The 22630-nt window shown below is 45.0% G+C and overlaps 1 protein-coding gene across 1 annotated transcript in view; it reads left to right on the plus strand.

Annotated features, from left to right (window-relative positions):
- Window positions 1-3083: 3083 nt before the first annotated feature.
- The window catches only part of LOC309565542 (5-hydroxytryptamine receptor 3A-like), a gene marked incomplete at both ends in the record, with an annotated part of 97818 nt that continues 78271 nt past the window's right edge, over window positions 3084-22630 (plus strand). Inside the window, one exon of the mRNA XM_082270500.1 lies at window positions 3084-3132. Coding sequence (XP_082126626.1) covers window positions 3084-3132 — 49 coding nt within the window. The remainder of the gene's footprint in view (window positions 3133-22630) is intronic.

Raw genomic sequence — 22630 nt, forward strand, 5'->3', positions numbered from 1 at the left:
GTTACATGATCTGACGGGTAGCGGTAATCTGATAGAACGCCCCCCAAAGAAAGCTGCTTGATGTGGGGGAACTCAATAGGAGGGAGGGGCCAGGAGCTCCAGCCAGGGACCCGAGAAGAGGAGGATCTGGGCTGTTCTGTGCAAAACCAACTGCACAAAAGAGGTAAGTATAACATGTTTATTATTTTAATAGAAAAAAAAAAAAAGCGAGACTTTACAAAAACTTTAATTTCAGGTGCCATAACCATTTACAGATAAAAGCTTAGGGGTTGAGTTAGAACTAGGTTTAGGCTAAGCTGAAATTGGGTTTTAATGTTAGTATTTTGGGTTAAGGTCAAGGGTTAGGCATTAGTGTTTTGAAGTTAAATGCTGTAAGTTCATTTATGGCATAGGTTACTGATTAACATTTGGATAATTTTAAAAGATTTAAAAGATCCAACAACCCTAAGATCACCTCCCTAGCCCCTTTGCCTACCCTTATCTAACCTAGACCCCACTCTCACCCAAACTCATGTGCATAGTTTCCTCTCCATGAAGGCAACAGGATCAAAAATGTTTACCTCCTGTGTTCAGAAATCTCTCCAGTGCTGGCCACATCTGTGCAGTAGCTCCGCCATACTTCTACAGTAGAGGTGCTATAAGTACAGCTCAGTCACATCTATGGGAAGTTACTGCTTAGATAAATCCAGGGCCGGAACAAACTTCTGTATGCAAGATGTAGAAATCATAGGAGGCTACTGCACTGAGATAGGAGGGGGGGATCTAGGATAGATTATCTTAGTGGTCTATGGAAGGGGACAGCTGGTTTTTGGATCAAAGTACTAGCACATTATGATAGACTTACCTGAAAACGAACCCCTCCAGCGGCATGCTATCACCACTGAAGGTGCTTCCATCTTCACCGGGTCTTCCTTCCAGGTTGGCGGGCTTCGGCAATATGAATGGCCTAGCCTGCGATGATGTCACTCCCGCACGCACGAGTGTCACTATTTATGGCATGGCTCTGAAGGAATAGCTCCTATACCTATAAGTAAGCCTTATTATAGGCTTACCCCGTGTTTTTCTTTAGCAGGAACGCGGGGAAACGCAGTTCCGGCACCTCCAGAACTGAATGTATGTAATGGCAAGGGGTACTGGGGTGTGCTGCAGGGTCTGTTGTTGCTGGCTGATGGGGAGTCTGTTGTCACTGGAGAGGATCTATTTTTGCAAGGGGGGGGGGGGTCTGTTGTTTCTGGGGCGGTCTTTTGTTGCTGGCAGGGGGGTCTATTATTGCTGGGTTGGGTCTTATGTTGCTGGGGGGGTCAGTTGCTGCTGAGAGGGATCTATGAAGGATGGGGTCTATTGTTTCTGGCTGCTGGAAGATCTGTTGTTGTTGCTGAGGGTCTATTATTGCTGAGGGAGGGGGGGTGTGTTTTCTTGTAGGTGGTTCATTGCGAGGACTTCTGTTGCTGTTGTTGGGAATCTATTGTTGTTGGAGAGGGGGTATTTTGCTGTGGGTAGTCTATTGTTGCTGGGGGGATCTATTGTTGATGGGTGCAGGGGATCTTTTTTACTGCTTTTCTTGTTATCATTAACAAGTTCTATACCGTTAGTCAGCACCACAAATGTTACTGTATTATCTAAATTGGGTAGTCTTGGGAGGTAGGTAGGGGGTGTAACCAGGGGGTGGTACTCTGGGGTGGATAGGGGCGAAGACTAGGGGTCACTTGGAAAGGAGGAGTTCCTGTACCTATTCTTTGAGAAACAAAGCCCTGGGCTTACTTTTAGTTAAAAATCATACATGGGAGTTTACTACCACTTTGTGTTATTGGTTGCATTTTCGGGAATAGATTTATGTATTGGGTGAAAGTTTATTCCTAGATTCCTAGATGGATGGCTGCATTCATTTTTTTTTTTTTTTTAGGCTTTCTTTCATCTATTTTCATCTGGTGATCCAGCCAGTAAGTCTATTGTTTTTTTCAAAAGAACAAGCTCTCCTGCAGAATGTATCAGTTACAGAGGTGAGACAACCCATTTAACACTAGCAGGGGTGTTTACAATGATCAGATTTTATTTATTTATGTAAAACCTTTAGAGCCGGTTCACACTGGGGCGACCTGTCAGATGACCTGGTCACCTGACAGGTCGCCTGCCATAGAGAAGCTGAGGACCCGTTCTAATAGGAGCGACAAAAGTCGCTCCGACTTAGAAAAAGGGTCCTGAGCTTCTTTGGGGTGACCCGGAGCGACCTGCATAGATTTCAATGTTATGAAGTCCGTGCCGGCCACTCCGAGGTCGCGGTGCGAGCAAGATGGATCGCTCTAATGTGAACCAGGTCTTATCCCAAAAGGAAAATAACTGTTTATAAAGTATGAGCTGGAGTTTGGCTTCAATTTGTTAGTATATTTAAATCTGTTAGTACATCTAACACTCCCCTCCCCCCAGACTGACAATGTTGCTGTCCAAATATGCCACCGGTGCTCTTTCATCCAGAGTGGGAGCACTCTAATACAGGAGGTGTGTTACTGGCCAGATCACCAGGTAAAAACCGACTAAAAAATAGAAAACAAATGCAGTCAACACATCTACCAATTAGTAAGTGGCAATATATTATATTTTTGGTTTTATTACCACTTTTATTTTTTTCATGTTGAAAGCCCTGAGCCAAAAACTACCAGCACTTGGCTCCCAAATCTGTAACCTAATATACAACTATATATACTTTTCAAAATAAATGAATGTGCATGCTAGAAATATACAAAATTCACGGCAAGAATTATAAGGGGCATTAAGAAGATAACAGAACCGAAGCAAACATATATTAGGTAGCAGCATTTGTACTATGTGAACTACTTGAGGAACAGGACGTACTGGTTATAAGAGATCAATATCTCACTTCTGTGACATTTTCTATTCTCGTATCTTATATCTAAGTAATGCACAAAATTCAGGTCGCTCTGGGTATTTTTCTGTTACACATTTTTAGTCCATACAAGATTAAACAGGCGTGTACAAAACAGGTTCAGTTCCATTCCCACAATATCTCCCCCACAGTTCTTCAAACATATTGTCATAGAGAATTGAAGGCGCTCTTCCTCAGGACCATGTCTCCATACGGCTGGTGGTTGCGTCTCACTCTTCTGTTTTTTTTTGGTAAGTCAAATCTTATATAACTTGCAATATATTTTATTTTTAATACGTTGCCATATAAAGTCCATTCCTCCAGTAAATGCACAAATTGTAGTAGCCTAAGCAACACATCTACAACCATTTTCAAGTTCTGACTATTTTAAATGCTGATTTTTAATCCTTTGCACATCATAGCTGCTTTAGTTGTTCTGAATCTGAATGACACTTAAGCACATATATGTATTTCATGAAAATATTAAAGTTTAGGTTATAAATGTACAATAGCTATACACTTACTTTATTAGGTACACCTTGCTAGTACCGGGTTGGACCCCCTTTTGCTTTTAGAACTTCTTTAATTATTAATGGCATAGATTGAACAAGGTGTTGGAAACATTCCTCAGAGATTTTGGTCTATATTGACATGATAGCATCTTGCAGTTGATGCAGAATCTCCTGTTCCATCACATCCCAAAAGTGCGCTATTGGATTGAGACCTGGTAACTGGGGGGGGGGGCATTGGAGTACAGTGACCTCATTGTCATGTTTAAGAAACTAGTTTAAGATGATCTGAGCTTTGTGACATGGGGCATTATCCTGCTGGAAGGAGCCATCAGAAGATGGGTACACTGTAGTCATAAAGGGATGAATATGGTCAGCAACAATACTCGCATAGGCTGTGGCGTTTAAACAATGCTCAATTGGTACTAAGAGGCCCAAGTGCGCCAAGAAAATTTCCCCCACACCATTACACCACCACCAGCATGAACTGTTGATAGAAGGCAGGATGGATTCATGATTTTATGTTGTTTACTCCAAATTCTGACCATACCATCTGAAAGTCGTAGCTGAAATTGAGACTCATCAAACCTTCTGTTTTCCAATTTTGGTGAGCCTTTGCGCATCAGTTTCCTCTTCTTAGTTGACAGGAGGTGCACCCGGTGTGGTCGTCTGCTGCTGTAGCCATCTGCTACTAGGTTCGATGTGTTGTGCATTCAGAGATGGTATTCTGCATACCTTGGTTGTAACGAATGGTTATTTGAGTTACTGTTGCCTTTTTTTTCATCTCCAACCAGTCAGCCCATTCTCCTCTGACCTCTGACATCAACAAGGCATTTTTGTCCACATATCCGCGCTCACGGAATATTTTCTCTTTTTCCCACTATTCTCTGTAAACCCTAAAGATGGTTGTGTGTGAAATACCTGGTAGTTTAGCAGTTTTTGAAATACTCAGACCAGCCCGTCTGGCACCAACAACCATGCCACGTTCAAAGTCACTTAAAGGGGTTGTAAAGTCAGAAGGTTTTTCATCTTAATGCATTCTATGCATTAGGATAAAAAGTCTTCTGTGTGTAGCAGCCCCCCTCAGCCCCCCCAATACTTACCTGAGCCCTTTCTCTGTCTAGCGATGTCCACAAGTCCTTCGGCTGTCCAGGACTCTCTCTCCTGATTGGCTAAGACACAGTCGTGGTGTCATTGGCTCCCATGGCTGTCAATCAAAGTCAGTTAGCCAATCTGGAGAGAGAGGGGGCAGGGCCAAACAACAGCTCCATGTCTGAATGGACACAGGGAGCTGCAGCTCAGCTTGGGTGCCCCATAGCAAGCTGCATGCTGTGGGGGCACTCAACAGGAGGGAGGGCCAGGAGCAGCAGTGAGGGACCTGAGAAGCATGGGCATCCGCAGGTAGGGGCAAGGGGGGAAAATGCCCCCCCTGGAATCTCAACTTCCCCTTTAAAGTGGTTGTTAAGCCACTTTATACCATCCTGTCTGGTCTGTTTAATAATCCTGTGTGCCCCTGTGTCTGTGTATGTGTTTTTAAAAAATAAGGCGTTCTTTATCAGTTTTCAGAACACCGAGCACTGCTCAAGTGACTCGTCGGCTCTCTCCTCTCCCCGTCTGACAGCTGCCTGCAGTGGGTGGGAATGAGGATTCCTCGCTGTTGTCAGTCGGGAGGGGAGGAGCAGGGGAGGGGGAGAGGCGGCGGATCACGTGAGGGGCGATTGAAAACTGGTAAAGAACAGCTTATTTTTATAAGGCACAGACACAGGGGCACACAGGATTATTAAACAGACTGTAGACAGGATATGAAACTTTAAATGAAATTACAGCAGCAGGAGGGGCACTGACAGAGGAACAGACAGGCAGGGAGGGAGGGGGGGGAGAGAGGGCAGAGTAGGATAGGTGAGCTGCGGATGATGGAGACACATAAACTGACCACGGTGTCAGGGCTCAGCAGCCATATTATACCATAATCAGTTTACAGAGGGGAGGACATAGCCGGTCCAGGTATTTTAGGTGATAGAAGGGGCCAAATTACACAGCACAAGCACTGTGCTTTATAACATGCTTTAACCACTTGCCGACCGCCGCACGACTATTTACGTCAGCGGTCAGCCCCTCACAGGCAAAGTGACGTAGGGCTACGTCGCTAGGCTGTGAGGGTCTAGGGATCGAGCGCGCGACGCCGGAGGCGCGCTCCCGCGTGGTCACGGACCCCCCCGCGCGTGTGCCCGATGTCCACCGGTCACTCGGCGATCGTCGGTGCAGAGGGAGAAAGGCAGGCGGCTAGTGTAAACAAGCCACCTGTCATTCTACCCTGTGTAGGAATGGTGATCATAGGGTTCTACTATGTAGGACCGTTGATCACTGTTCCTACACCTCAAGCCACAGCCAATCACAGTTAGAATCACGCCCCTAGGGACACACATAACCCCTCCCTCTCAAAAAAAGTTAACCCCTTCACTGCCAGTGTAATTTTACAGTAACAGTGCATATGTATAGCACTGATTACTGTAGAAATGTCACTGGTAACCCCAAAAGTGTAAAAAATGTCAGTCAAGGGTCCGATCTGTCTGCCGCAATGTCGCAGTCCCGCAAAAAAAATCGCAGATCGCCGCCATTATGCGTTTAAAAAAAAAACGCAATAACTTTTGCACAAACCAATCAAATTACGCTTTTTGCGATTTTTTTTTACCAAACATATGGTAAAAAAAAATTGGCCCAAAATGTTAAAAAATTTAGATTTTTACTTTTTTTGGGGGGGGAATTTCATATAAAAAATGTGAAAAATATTGTTATTTTTGCAAAATTTACGCTCTTTTTTTGTTTATAGCGCATGATCAAAAAATCGCACAGGTGATCAAATACCACCAAAAGAAAGCTCTGTTTGTGGGAAAAAAAGGACGTCAAATTTGTTTAGGTACAGCGTCGCATGACCGCGCAATTGTCCGTTAAAGTCACGCAGTGCCGAATCGCAAAATAGGCCCTGGTCAGGAAGGGGGTAAAATCTTCCGGGGCTTAAGTGGTTAAGGGAACAGGATCATTTTTTTTTTTTTTTTTAGGTTAACAAATGTTTTCAAAATAAATTCTGCCGTTTTCCCTTTAAAAATAAATACTCAAAATAAGTATAATGACTAAGCCCCTCCCCTTCATGATATTGTTAAAAGAGGCGGAGCATGGGTGACCTTAAAATTATGCCTCCCCCTCAAAAAAGTTCTGCGGATTCCCATGTTGTGAAGAGGAGGATCCAGGCTGCTCTGTGCAAAACCACTGCACAGAGCAGGTAAGTATAACATGTTTGTTATTTAAAAAAAAAAAAAAAGGAAAAAAACAAGAGTTTACAATCACTTTAAATCTCCCTGAAGATGACTGGAAGTTCAAATTGAGCTTTAGAAAGGGGATTCTAAAGCTTGGTTTGAACTTCAAGTCCTCTTCACCATGTCTTAATGACAAAATGCATTGAGTTGCTACCATGTGATTGGCTGATTAGCAATTTGTGTTACCAGGCGATTTAACATGTATACCTAATAAAGTGGACAGTGAGTGAATGTTTTGACATGGATGATGTGAATCAAGTTCTGACCATAGCACATCATTGTAGCATTTGTTACCCAAAAAAATAAAAAATAAATAAAGATCCTGTTCCTTAAAAGCATGTTATACAGCACAGCGCTTGTGCTATGTAATTTGGCCCTTTGTATCACCTGAAATACCTGGCTGATCCTGCCAGTTTCTGTCCTCCCCCTGTACTGACCACGGTGTATCATGGCTGCTGAGCCCTGATACCGTGGTCAGTGTACGTGCTTTCTGCTCCTGTGTCAGGTGCCCGCCCCTCCCCTCCCCTCCTGCTGCTAAAAAACCTTTTAACATCTTATATAATCCTCTTTTTTTTTCCTAATGCTAGGTGCTCCTGTCACTGTGTTTTATAAAAAAAAAAAATGCTGGCTTTACCCAATTTCAGAGTGCCGCTCAGCCGTCACATGACCGGCCGGCTCTCTCCTCTTCTCCTGACTGACGTCAGCGGGGGAATCTCAGCCCCATCCGCTGCAGCTGTCAGGTGGGGAGAGAGGCAGCGGATCACGTGAAGGCCGATCGACACTCTGAAATTGGGTAAAGCCAGCTTTTCTTTTATAAAAGGCAGTGACAGGAGAACCTAGCATTAGAAAAAAAAGAGTATTATGTAAACTTAGCAGTGTGGGTTAACAACCACTTTAAAGCTCAGATAAACCTAAAAACTACAAATGGCAGTTTACCACTCCTTTAAAGTGGTGGCTGCATTTGTTGTCCTTTTTAGGCTTTTTTTCCTTTATTTACACCATCCACCTATATTTCCATTATCCTGCCAATTACACACTTCTTGTCTTAGGCTACATTTATATCTCTGTAAGTCACAAATGCACATTTCTTTCAGGCTTATTTGTAAGTTTCACACACTAGGGCAGCTCATTTATCAAAATGTGCAACAAATGTTTTAAATTGTGCTGGAAAAAAAGTGCAAAATTCGATACCCAAAAGGGTGCAGGAGCTTTATTCATTTGAATGGCCTGTAAAAAGCAAAGGGAAAGAAGTCCCCAACTCTTTTTTAAAATTGCGCCACACCTAATCACATAGATCAAGGAGGTGCCTGTGTTGGGTACTATTGGTGGTGCCACATCCCAGTGAAATCTTAAGAAAAATAGTTCCCCTATTGGTGGGACTTTTAAGGCACTCACATATGCACAAAGTTTTTTAAATCTTTTATTGAAGAATCAAAATTTACAAAATTGTATAAAAGGCAAGTAAGATAAAATACATCACATGTGCAATTAGAATAGATCACACCAGTTCAGGGTGAAGACTCCAGACCCGACTAGTTTCGGAGTTAAACAAATACTCCTTCTTCAGGGGGGAGAGAGGAGACCCTGGGTGGTGATCTGTAGATAATTGATCAGACAAAAATCAATTAAATAAGCAAAACAGTACAGTCAAATGTATATTGCAACAGTTTGTAATAAAAGAAGTTAAATACAGAAAAAATCATGACTTACATTCTATGCAGTGATGGATAGCACTGTATACCTGCTGGTATATGTTAAGAACAGGTGCTGTAAATGCTCTACTGAAACCACAAGTTGGCTGTATTGCTGGTATGATTCAAATGATGAAACCTCATATACATATGTTATAAGGGAAGAAGATTGTGCCAATCTATGGTGGATGGTCTCTGAAAGAAACCAAGCAATCACATAGCACCATGTGATTTGGCGCTCACAAAATCACACTATGTGTGCCAATGCCTGGGAGTGTCATTGAGAATTAAAGTGTTACTAAACCCACAACAGTAAAATCTGTCTATAGATGCAGAATTGCATGCTTGTTATACTCTCTGTGTATCTTAACTGATTAATCCTCTGCATTGTGTAAAAAGGCTGTGTGATCCTGGATGCACAGATCCTCCCCTTCCTCCAAGTTCACTCTGGACAAGTCCAGATAAGCACAGTAGGTGTAGTTAAGCTGCACATGCTCAGTTTGTTCTCTATTGCTCACTTCCTGGTTTTAGCTGAGCTATTCAGGTCACATGGTATTAACATCACACAGGAAGGCATGTATACAGATCCTAAATGATAGCCCAGTCCTACCCTCCTCCTCCAAGCCCAGTAACTAAAAAAAAAAAAAAAAAAACTGAGTGGGTGGGATGTCACATCTTGATTGATGAATGATTTTTTTTTCTTGGGAAGGTACATGTGATCAGCATAGGGCCAATCAGCACTGTTCAGACATGTTAAGACAGAGAATTAGTGTCTTTAAGCCTGATAGGACAATCGTGGGAGAAAGGAAGATTCCTCCTACAAAGTATCAGCACTGATACAAGTCACATGCTTGCTGTAATTGCTATATTCAGCTGATGAGAAAAGGTATTTATCAGTTTATATTTACAAAAATAATTGCATTTCCATGTTCTGTGTACTGTGGGATACCAGATAAAATGAATGCAGGATCTGGGTTTAGTAACACTTTAATTCTAAAGTGCAGCACATCTCAGTTTGGGTTGGGAAAGCATGCAATTATTCAAGTGTTCCTGACCTGAAATAGTGTGAACCTAATCTTAGGGTGGCTCCACTTCACTGGAGGAGCAACAGAAACATCTTTGGAAGGCAACATTGTCCATCTAGGGAGAGTGCAGTGTTAGATGTACTAGCAGATGTAGATGGACCTATAGTGGTTGTAAAGGCTCAACATTTTTTATCTTCATCCATTCTATGCATGAAGGTAAAAAAACCTTCTGTGTGCAGCGTCCCCCCTCAGCCCCGACTAAAATTTAGCTGAGCCCCATCCGGATGTGCACGACAGCCTTGGCTCTCCGGGGACCTGCACTTCTCATTGGCTGAGGCAGCAGCGAGAGCTTTTGGCTCCCACAGCCAGTAAGCCAATGAGGAGGAGAGGGGGTGGAGCAAGGACTGGGCTCTGTGTGTAAATGGACGCACAGAACCACCGCTCTGGTGCCCCCACAGCAAGCTGATTGCTCTGGGGGCACTCAGCAGGGATCACCAGCAGGGCACCCGGAAAGAGGTGGATACGGGCTGCTCTGTGTAAAAATTAGCTAAGGAAGACATGTTGTTTTTTTTTTAAACAACAAGCTTTTACTATTACTTTAAAGTATATGTAAACACTCACCTTGTAAAACAGCCCATTCAGTTTAAAATAGAAATAAAAGGCAAAGCATTTGTGTATAGATTTATAAAAAAATATATACAGTATTTTACAAAATTGAGTACACCTCTCACATTTTTGTAAATATTTTATTGTACCTTTTCATGTGACAACACTGAAGAAATTACACTTTGCTACAATGTAAAGTAGTGATTGTACAGCTTGTATAACAGTGTAAATTGGCTGTCCCCTCAAAATAACTCAACACACAGCCATTAATGTTTAAACCGTTGGCAACAAAAGTGAGTACACCCCTAAGTGAAAATGTCCAAATTAAGCCCAAAGTGTCAATATTTTGATGATCAACTTCTGTTGAACAGGGATGGCCCCACATAGATTGAAATTTCGCCGGTCTCTGCTGTACTGGCCAAATAATGATCCATCTATGGCCAGTTTAACAAACTTACTGGCTAGATCCCCAGCTCAAAATTAAGAAAAAAAGCCAAAAAAAAAGTATCTAATGCAGCCACCACATCTAAGAAGTGGTAAGATGCAAAATGTTAAATTTTTGTTTCTTAATACTGCTTTAAGTATTGTGCTTGGTTCAGGAATCTTGTGTCATGGTGGATAGGGTCCAGAGGGTCCATGTTGCAATAGAGAGCTGACAGTGACAACGGAAACTAGATAATTTAAAATATAGGGTCACTGATATAAGATCTTTCAGAGTTCTTATCAGTTTTAAAAAAATACAGTATATGCACTGGAAAGGTAACTTTTATTATAACTTCTCTGAAGGTTGTCCAAAATGATTTATGTGTAGCACTGTGTTAGGTATGTACATAAGGATTTTTTCTGTAGTGTAGGTAAATTGTTAGGCTTGGCTGGCAGCCAAGCCTTTATTTTGAATCTGGGTCAGGGTGAGTGACTCAGGGAGGCTGGTTGACTCAGCAGCAGCATCTTTGGTTGGTAACTCCCCTTGTTTGCTGGAAACTTGGAGCAGATTCCAAAAGCAGTTGGGGGGGGGTCTAGAAGGAGCTGTTTGGAGCATTCATGAGGGCCCCAGCCAATCCCGATGAGGACTGGAAGGAGGCAGGCACCTTATAAATACTCAGGGACAAGAGAGTGTGGGTGGAAGTCTGCAGATGGAGCGCTGTGGAAGCTGTCAGTGGCCTTTGAGGGTAGCCCCCTAGTCTGGGGGGGGGCCTTGGGTGCAGGAGGGATCCTCTTACAACACATGGAGGAGTTCTGTCCAGTGGTACGGGAGCAGGTATGAGGACAGCAGGAGCCACAGAGCACATCTGGGAGATCTCCAGGGAGAAGACAACCAGGTGGCTGGTGAGTGAGACAGTTGGGGAGGACTGAGAGACAGCCTGAGAGGACTGAGGCGGCAGTCTGGGATGGTTGTAGAGTCAGTTTGGGAGAACTGTGGAGGAATAGCCATGAGGGCTAGTGAAAGTGCCAGGTGGGCTGGCAGTGCTCGAAGAGGTGGTGCTGGGATCAGTAGCCACAGGAAGGTAGCTGGACACTGGGACTTTTCTACATTCCAAAGGAGCCTGCGGTCCCTGCCTGTAAAGGCCTTTACTGGATCTGGTCTATTGCCCTGTCATATCCCACCTAAACAGTGTTCCAGCTGGGCCTGAGTGTTCTTCAAGCAAGTGATGTGCTGGAGGAATATGAGGAGTGTATATAGCTGTAGGAAAGTTGTCCATGAAGAACTGTTTTGAAGTCAAGTGGGCATCACATAATACCCCTATCCCTATCCAAGTTTATTATCCCCTAACCAAACAAAACACAAAAAAAAAAGCTACTGGACTGTTTCCTGACTCAAGAGTGTCTGTGGAAGTTTTGGTGTGCCTGGCTGTGCAGGGTGAGGGATGACCTATTCACCAGCGGCTTCTACGGGGGTAGCGCTACATATGTATATCCCTAAGGTTACCTTAGTATTTTGCAATCTTCTATCAGATTCCACTAGTCAGTTTTCAAGTTTGCACTAGAAATAAAGCAGTTCTATAACTGCTATGACGTTAATCCTCATACATTTTTACAGTACATTAAATGGTCCATATGGTGTACAAGAGCTAGTTAAAGCATTACAATAGTTTAAATAACATTGTACAAACATGATTTCAAATCAGTTATAAAAATCATGGTCTATGACATACCCAAATGCAATACAATCTCTGATATTACGGTCGGGTGAAGACATCATTGGATCCTGGGACAGGTAGGTGTGTGTCTTTTAAAGGAAGGTCAGCAGCCACAGTATTTGTAGCTGCTGACTTTTACATTTTCATTTACAGGGTAAAGATTCTCTTTAACAACAGGGTTATCGTCAACTAAAGCTGGGTACATGGTGATGGAAATTTGGCTGCTACCAGCATTTGGGTCAGTGCATGCAGCCAATGGCCGCAGAGCTACTTAATGTACACTTACAGGGAAGATGTCCCCACTGTCAGAATACAATATCATAGCAGGGAGGATTCCTCCATCCACATTATTTGCGTGGATGAAAGGATCTGAATTTTTTTGTTTTTGTTTATCCCACTGGTTGAATGAAAAAATACTCACAATTAGTGATGGACAAACATCGGCCGGGGCGGTTAGCGAATGCCACCTGTAAATTTTCTCAAAAGTCCGCGAACCGCGAGTTCGCGGCGGGCCCCATTGACTTTAATGGGAGGCGAACTTTAAAAACCTTTAGGTCATATTTGCAGCCACAAAAGACGTACTAACTGACGCACAAATAGTCCCAGCACATGGACAATGTCATAACAGAAGTATTGCAATTGAAAAAGTTGCCCTAAATTTTTTATTTTTTTTTTTACAGCAAAAAATATATATATTTTTTTTTCATAAATCAGCCAGAATTGACAGCAGCCGGTAAATACATTGTCTAATACATATAGGGTCCATTCACACATCTGTAAAATGGGTCTGCATCCATTCCACAATTTGGGGGAACCTTTACAGACCCATTGTTTTTCATTTCCAGTCTGAAAAATTAGGCATTCGCAGGCTAAAGAAGTAAGTGTCGGCCATTCCAGGCCCCAAAAATTATCCCACATGCGTTTACCTGACAGCTAAGAATGTAGTATTCTGTGGCTGAAGGTACATTAGGCATTCACAGGATACAGAAGTAAGTGTTGGCCTGTATAGGCTGCAAAAATTAGCTCACATGGGTTTACCTGACAGCTAAGTACGTAGTATTCTGTGGCTGAAGGTACATTAGGCATTCACAGGATACAGAAGTAAGTGTTGGCCTGTATAGGCTGCAAAAATTAGCTCACATGGGTTTACCTGACAGCTAAGTACGTAGTATTCTGTGGCTGAAGGTACATTAGGCATTCACACAGTATACAGAAGTAAGTGTCGGCCTGTATAGGCTGCAAAAATTAGCTCACATGGGTTGAACTGACAGCAAAGAACGTAGTATATGATGGCTAGAGGTACAGTAGGCGTTCACAGTATACACAAGTAAGTGGCGGCCTGTATAGGCTCCAAAAATGAGCTCACATGGGTTGAACTGACAGCAAAGAACTTATTTTTTGATGGCTAGAGGTACAGTAGGCGTTCACAGGATACAGAAGTAAGTGGCGGCCTGTATAGGCTGCAAAAATTAGCTCACATGGGTTGAACTAACAGCAAAGAACTTTGTTTTTAATGGCTAGAGGTACGGTAGGCGTTCACAGTACACATAACGGTAAGTGTCGGCCTGTATAGGCTCCAAAAATTAGCTCACATGGTTTGAACTGACAGTAAAAAACGTAGTTTTTGATGGCTAGAGGTATGGTAAGCGTTCACAGTACACAGAACCGTAAGTGTCGGCCTGTATAGGCTCCAAAAATTAGCTCACATGGTTTGAACTGACAGCAAAAAACGTAGTATTCGGTGGCTGGAGGTACATTAGGCATTCACAGAAAAAATAATTGTCGGCCCTAAAAGGCCCCAAAAATTTGCCATTCAATGGACATGAAATGCCTTTTATGCCGCTGTATGTAGCGAAGCCAAGGACCAGGAATTGTTGTGGGTGGAGGAATTTCGATTAAACCTGGTCTACTGGACACACTGTCATGAGCTAGGCGAGTGCGCTTAACGGTCACAATCCCCGCTGCTGCGCTGAACGTCCTTTCGGATAGGACACTGGATGGGGGCAAGCCAACATTTCCATTGCAAATTGTGCAAGCTCTGGCCAGAGGTCAAGCCTGCCCACCCAGTAGTCTAGGGGTTCATCACTCCTCAGAGCATCCACATCGGCCGTTAACCCGATGTAGTCGGACACCTGTCGGTCTAGGCGTTCCCTCATGCTGGATCCGGAGTACAGCTGTCGATGGTTCGGCTGAAGTGACCAAGACACATTCCAACTGCCCTCTTCTTGCAGGCGCTGTTGGATTGCTACCCACAACTGTCTCTCCGCTGACTCTCTGCCAGTGCACGGAAAAGCATTCTCCTCCTCTGACTCCTCTTCAGACTCCTGCTGTTGATTTGTTTCAGATGGAGTAGCACCCCCTGGGAATTCATCCAACATTGCGACTTCCTGATCTTCCTGCTCCTGCTCCTCGACGGCTTGATCAATGACACGACTCAATGCACGCTCCAGAAAGAAGTCTGCATGCATCCCGCATGAGCAGCCACTGGGAAGGTGAAAAAAACCCAAGCTCCCCAGAACCTGTCCTGCCGCCGAGTTCGAACAGGTAGTCATTAACTGCACGTTTCTGCTGGAGCAGCCTATCGAGTATATGCAACGTTGAGTTCCATCGCATCGGGCAGTCACAAATAAGACGCCTGAGGGGCAGGTTGTGTCGCCGCTGAATCTCAGCAAGGCGAGCCATGGCTGTGTAAGATCTTTAGAAATGGCCCAAGATTTTCCTGGCCTGCCACAAGACGTCATGGACCCCAGGGTATTTGCCAACAAATCGCTGCACCACCAAGTTCAGGACGTGTGCCATGCATGGCACGTGTGTTATTTTGCCCTGTTTCAGCGCGCTCAGCAGATTGGCACCGTTGTCGCACACCACTTTACCAACTGACAAATTCAGCGGTCTCAGCCACTGATCTGCCTGTGAACGCAAAGCTGAAAGAAGTGCAGGACCAGTGTGGCTCTTGGCTTCCAGGCACACCAGACACAGCACAGCTTGGCAACGTCTCACCTGGCATGTGGAATAGGTTCTGGGGATCTTGGGCGGTGCAGGAGAAGAGACGGTAGCAGTGGAAGAGGAGGAGTCAGCCAAGGAGGAGAAGGAGGATGGAGGAGGAGGAGAAGAAGAGGCAGGCCTGCTTGCAATCCGTGGCAGTACAACTAAATCTACAAGGGTGCCACGGGTTACATGCTTAACGGCCGTCAGAAGGTTCACCCAGTGGGCAGTAAAAGTGATATACCTTCCCTGCCCGTGTTTGCTAGACCATGTGTCTGTGTAGATAACACCCCGATTCAATCTGTGGTATTGGGGGGCCACAGGTTTATCACACCAGTACTACAAATAATTGGCCAGTATCTGTTGTCAATGTGTGTGGCACAGTTAACACAGCAAAATAGGCCACATTTTTGCAGGACTAAAATACAATCTTAGAAAAGTATGGTGTTAAATAACACCCCGCTTCAATATGTGCTATTGGGGGGCCACTGGTCTATCACACTAGTTGTTCAAAAAATTGGCCAGTGAGTTTGGCACTGTGTGTATCAGACTTCACTCAGCAAAAGAGGCAATATTGTTGCAGGACACAAATACACTTGTAAAAGTATACTTAGATAACACCCACTTCAATATGTGGTATTGGGGGGCCACTGGTTTATCACACCAGTTGTTCAAAAAATTGGCCAGTGAGTTTGGCACTGTGTGTATCAGACTTCACTCAGCAAAAGAGGCAATATTGTTGCAGGACACAAATACACTAGTAAAAGTATACTCAGATAGGCTCCAAAAATTAGCTCACATGGTTTGAACTGACAGCAAAGAACGTAGTATATGATGGCTAGAGGTACAGTAGGCGTTCACAGTATACAGAAGTAGGTGGCGGGCTTTATAGGCTGCAAAAATGAGCTCACATGGGTTGAACTGATAGCAAAGAACATAGTATATGATGGCTAGAGGTACAGTGGGCATTCACAGTATACACAAGTAGGTGGCGGCCTCTATAGGCCGCAAAAATGAGCTCACATGGGTTGAACTGACAGCAAAGAACGTAGTATATGATGGCTAGAGGTACAGTAGGCATTCACAGTGTACACAAGTTGGTGGCGGGCTGTATAGGCCGCAAAAATGAGCTCACATGGGTTGAACTGACAGCAAAAAACGTAGTATATGATGGCTAGAGGTATAGTAGGCGTTCACAGTATACACAAGTTGGTGGCGGCCTCTATAGGCCGCAAAAACTAGCTCATATGGGTTGAACTGACAGCAAAGAACGTAGTATATGATGGCTAGAGGTACAGTAGGCGTTCACAGTATTCACAAGTTGGTGGTGGGCTGTATAGGCTGCAAAAATGAGCTCACATGGGTTGAACTGACAGCAAAGAACGTAGTATATGATGGCTAGAGGTGCAGTAGGCGTTCACAGTATACACAAGTAGGTGGCGGCCTCTATAGGCCGCAAAAATGAGCTCATATGGGTTGAACTGACAGCAAAGAACGTAGTATATGATGGCTAGAGGTACAGTAGGCATTCACAGTACACAGAACAGTAAGTGTCAACCTGTATAGGCTGCAAAAAAATTAGCCATTCAATGGACATGTAATGCCTTTTATGCCGCTGTATTTAGCGAAGACAAGGATCAGGAATTGTTGTGGGTGGATGGCGGTCTTTCGGATATTTGTGGCCTGGCATGAGGAATTTCGATGAAACCTGGTCTACTGGTCACATGTGTTGAATTCCTCAGAGATCCATGCCTCGTTCATTTATATAAATGTGAGGTAGTCTACACTGTCATGAGCTAGGCGAGTGCGCTGAACGTCCTTTCGGACAGGACACTGGACGGGGGGCAAGCCAACAGTTCCATTGCAAATTGTGCAAGTAGTCCAGGGGTTCATCACTCCTCAGAGCGTCCACATCGGCCGTTAACCCGATGTAGTCCGACACCTGTTGGGCACCTTTTTTTACGCTCCAACATTTGAGCCACAGAAGCCTGCCTTTTTCCAGAACAACGTGACGACGGCATCATGGAAGGTGGAGTGTTGGACAACTGTGAGGAGACAGGAAAAGGGGGAGGAGAAGGAGAAGAGGCTGGACGGTGAGAGCATGGAGTGTGGCTTTGTGGGCTCTGACAGTTTTGCTCCCACTGGGCTTGGTGATGGGATTTCAGGTGCCTTCTTAAGGCGGTTGTCCCTAGGTGAGTGTTGGGCTTACCACGACTTATGCGTTGACTGCAAAGGCTGCAGATGGCAACACTGGTGTCAGCAACGGACACATTAAAAAAAGCCCACACTACGGAGCATGTCCCGGCATCCTGGGAGTGCCAGATGTGACTGTACATGGTTGATGGCTCGCTCCTGATACATTTGCAGTCTGCTTTGTACCTCTTGTGCAATGCAAGTTCTGCCTGCCTTTCCTCCCTATCTGCCAGTCCGTCAGTCCGCCAGTTCTACAAACAATTGGCCAGTAACTGTTGTCACTGTGTGTAGCACAGTTAACACAGCAAAGGAGGCCAAATGTTTGCAGGACTAAAATACAATCTTAGAAAATGATACTGTTAAATAACACCCCACTTCAATATGTGGCATTGGGGGGGGGGGGGGGCACAGGTTTATTACACCAGGTCTACAAATAATTGGCCAGCAACTGTTGTCACTGTGTGTAGCACTGTTTACACAGCGAGAGGCCAAATTTTTGCAGGACTAAAATACACTCTTAGAAAATTATACTGTTAAATAACACCCCACTTCAATATGTGGCGGGGGGTGGGGGCATTTGTGTAGCACACCAGTTCAAAAATTGGCCAGAGAGTTTGGTGCTGTGTGTACCAGACTTCACTCAGCAAACTAGGCAATATTGTTGCATGACACAAATACACTTGAAAAAGTTTCCTCAGATAACACCCCACTTCAATATGTGGTATTGGGGGGCCACAGGTTTATTACACCAGTTCTACAAATAATTGGCCAGTAACTGTTGTCCTTGTGTGTAGCACTGTTAACACAGCGAGAGGCCAAATTTTTGCAGGACTAAAATACACTCTTAGAAAATTATACTGTTAAATAACACCCCACTTCAATATGTGGCGGGGGGGGGGGGCATTTGTGTAGCACACCAGTTCAAAAAATTGGCCAGTGATTTTGGCGCTGTGTGTACCAGACTTCACTCAGCAAACTCAGCAATATTGTTGCATGACACAAATACACTTGAAAAAGTTTACTCAGATAACACCCCACTTCAATATGTGGCTATCACGTACCTGGAGATGAGCCTGACACTGTGAGGAAGGCCTCCCTTGCGCCTCCGACTCGGGACCCCTGATAGTGCAAACAGGGGACACCGGAGTGTAGAGTAGCACGAGCGCCTGGAGACTTGCTTGAAGCGGACGATGGCTACTGGTGAAGTTTGCCAGAGAAGTCCGATGAGCCGGGTCTTGTGCAGGCAGCAGGTGCTGGAAGCAGGGTTTCCTGGATAACAGGAAGAGCTTCCCAGTCAGGATGGACGGATCTGGGAATGACAGAAGCGTAGTAAGACAAGCCGGGTCAGGAGCCAATTGGTAACGTATAAGCCAGTAGGAGCAGACAGGAAGAGTGGTCACGGGACAAGCCAAGGTCGGTGCAGGTGGAGATCAGAGAATCGTCAGGACAAGCCGGGTCTGGAACTAGGAACAAGTGCAGGTAAACAGGTAACAGGTATCCAAGGCTGAAGACAAAGCAGCACTGAACCTGTGTGCTGATCCAGCTTAAATAGTGCTCTTCCTTGATGAGAAGGGTGGAGCCAGGATTAGGCTGTGGATTTAACTCATCCTCTGCCAGAACCTTCCTGACATGGCCCCCCCCCAATGGGCAGCCTCCGGATGCCCAACTGGGCCATTCTTGCCGGGTGGGCCCGGTTGAAAGCCTGTATGAGTCTTTTGGCATGGATGTTTTCTTCAGGTTCCCAGGAATTGTCTTCAGGACCATACCCCTTCCATTTAATCAGGTACTGTACCTGATTCCTCCTTTTCCTGCAACCCACAATTGCTTCGACCTCAAATTCCTCTTCACTGTCCACAATTACTGGCTCGGGGGGACCTGTATTTCGCTGCGGAAAAGGATCAGGGATGGCAGGTTTTAGCAGGGTAACATGGAAAACCGGGTGGATTTTAAAGGAAGCTGGTAGTTCCAATTCATAAGAGACGTCATTGATTCTTCTTTTAATAGGAAAGGGACCCAAAAATTTAGGTCCAAGTTTTCTTGAGGGACAGGTAAGCTTCAAATTGGTTGTGGCCAACCATACCTGATCACCAGGTTCCAATATCAGCTCTCCCCTTCTTTTCCTGTCAAAGAATTTTTTATTATTTTCCTGAGCCTTGGCCATGGTTTCCTGAAGTAACTCAGTGTTGGATGCAAAAAAGTTTATTGTGTCCTGGACAGCAGGGACAGGACATTCAGGTACTGTGGTGATCAGAAAAGAAGGATGGTAACCATAATTGGCAAAGAATGGAGTCTGCTTGGTAGCCGAATGTTCAGAGTTGTTGTATGCGAACTCCGCTAGTGGCAATAGCGTCACCCAATCATCCTGGGAAAAGGACGAAAAACAGCGTAGATACTGTTCCAGTGTCTGATTGGTCCTTTCCATTTGACCGTTGGTCTGTGGGTGATATGCTGAAGAAAAGGACAGTTCAATATCCAATTTCTCACAAAGGGATTTCCAAAATCTGGAGGTGAACTGGACTCCGCGGTCGGATACTATGTTGGCAGGAACTCCATGCAGTCTCACAATCTCTTTGATGAACAACTTGGCTGTATCCATGGCCGAGGGAGTGCCCTTCATGGGTAAGAAATGCGCCATCTTGGATAGCCGGTCTACCACCACGAAGATGGTAGTGTAGCCTTCAGATGGCGGGAGTTCAACGATAAAGTCCATTGAAATCATTTTCCATGCTCTGTCAGGGACTGGTAAGGGTTTGAGCAAGCCCCAAGATTTAGACCTGGGGGTCTTGTTCCGGATACATGTAACACAGGTTTCAATGTACCTTTTACAATCCTTCTGCAGATCAGGCCACCAAAAGGTGCGTTGAAGTAGCTCAGAGGACTTATGGACTCCAAAATGTCCTGCAAGGGAATGGTCATGGCAGAGACCCAAGACAGGGACCCGCAATCTCTCAGGTACAAATATTTTGTTATTATGCCATAAAAGTCCGTCCCTAACCTGTAAGGAAACTCCGGGAAGTGGGGAAATATCCTTAGAGGCCTGTTTGAGCTGTAGCAGTAAGTCGTCTTGCAGTAACAGGAAGTTTCCTGATGACAGAATTGTATCTGGGACTGCAGATCTCTCAGCATCAGAAAACATACGGGATAATGCATCCGGTTTTGTGTTCTTTGATCCTGGCCTGTAAGTGACATGAAAGGAAAATCTGGAGAAAAAGAGAGCCCACCTGGCCTGGCGGGGTTTTAAGCGTCTAGCTGCTTGCAAGTATTCTAGATTCTTGTGGTCTGTGTACACTAGAATAGGATGGGCTGCCCCTTCTAAGAGATATCTCCACTCTTCCAAGGCAGCCTTAATTGCCAAGAGCTCTCGATCACCGACGTCATAATTTCTCTCTGCCGAAGATAACTTGCGTGAGAAGAAGGCAACGGGGTGTAACAGAGCTTTGGCTCCTGCCCGCTGCGACAATACTGCTCCTACAGCCGACTCAGATGCGTCTACTTCTAGGACATAAGGCAGACCAGGATCTGGGTGTCGAAGGACTGGTGCAGAGGTGAAGAAATCCTTTAGGGTTTCAAATGCGATCTGCGCCTCAGGAGTCCACAGGAAACGGATACCTTGTCTGGTTAACTGAGTGATGGGGGAGATGATTGCGGAGAAATTCTTGATAAACTTCCGATAAAAGTTTGAGAACCCTACGAACCGTTGCACCCCTTTTTTATCAGTGGGAACCGGCCAGTGTAAAATAGCAGAAACCTTTTGAGGATCCATTTTAATACCTTCTGTGGAAAGAATCAGACCAAGGAATTGGATACTCTGTCGACTGAACTCACACTTCTCAGGTTTTGCGTATAAGCCATGCTGTCTGAGACGGGCAAGGACATTTCTTACGTGTTCGTGATGGTCTTCTATGGTGGAGGAAAATATCAAAATATCATCAAGATAAACAATAACAAACAAGTCCAGAAAATCTCGGAAAATGTCATTAACAAAGTGCTGGAAGGTGGCTGGGGCGTTGCAAAGCCCAAAGGGCATCACTAGGTACTCATAATGCCCGAAACGGGTGCGAAATGCTGTTTTCCACTCGTCACCTTCCCTGATTCGCACTAGATTATATGCCCCCCGTAAGTCCAATTTAGTAAAAATGGTGGCACAGCGGAGTCTCTGGAATAGTTCCGGCACTAATGGTAACGGGTAACGATTCTTAATCGTAATTTTATTTAGATCACGATAGTCCACACAGGGGCGGAGTGAGTGGTCTTTTTTTTCTACAAAGAAAATCCCAGCTCCTGCCGGGGATGTGGAAGGGCGGATAAACCCCTTTCTCAGGCTATCATCAAGGTATTCCTTTAGTGCGGAAAGTTCAAGTTCAGTGAGTGGGAAAATCCGTCCGAAGGGTATTTCGGCTCCGGGAAGAAGCTCGATAGGGCAATCGTATGGTCTGTGAGGGGGAAGAGTCTCTGCTCCCTTCTTGCTGAAGACGTCTAAGAAATCGTGGTAGATTGCAGGCACAGAAGAACACGATTCGGTGTCAGAATCCATACACAGTAATGGAGACAGGGGGTCTTGTGATTGGAAGAGGCAGAGTTGTTGACAGTAAGAGGACTGGAATTTAATCTCTCCCGTTTTCCAATTAATGCAGGGATTGTGTGCCTGCAGCCAAGGCATGCCCAGAATGATGGGGAACAGTGGTGAGGTGATAACATCTAGGCGTAGTAACTCTTTGTGGTTACCCGATATGGTAGCATGCAAGGGAAGAGTCTCTTGTGTGACAGGTCCAGATCTGATACGAGATCCGTCAGCCAAATGTATAGTCAGTCCCTGTGATCTGGGCCTTAGTGGAACCTTTAGCTGAGTCGCAAATTTCAGGTCAATAAAACAGCTACAGGCTCCTGAATCAATAATGGCGGGTGCCTGGATAGCCCCTTCTGGAAGCTGTAATGAAATAAGCACAGTCAGGTGAGATGAATTGTGGAGGCTCAACCCTTGGTTGGTAGAAGAAAGGGTTAGACACTTACGGCTTTTAGCTGGACAAGACCTCACATAGTGTCCATCTTCTCCACAGTACAGGCACAAGTTATTCAGACGCCGGCGTTGACGTTCTTCTGGGGTAAGGGAAGGACGGATTATGCCAAGCTGCATTGGTTCAGAAGAGTCAGTGGTGGGAGGAGCGGATGCTGGGAATGTCGGACCAGAAGGTCTGAAGACTTGAGGCATCATCCATACAGGTCGGGATTGACCAGATGATCTTTCTGCACGACGCTCCCTTAGGCGTCTATCGATCTGGATCGCCAGG

Source organism: Pelophylax lessonae, assembly GCF_965119305.1.
Source record: "Pelophylax lessonae genome assembly, chromosome: 10".
In the NCBI taxonomy this organism is placed as follows: domain Eukaryota; kingdom Metazoa; phylum Chordata; class Amphibia; order Anura; family Ranidae; genus Pelophylax; species Pelophylax lessonae.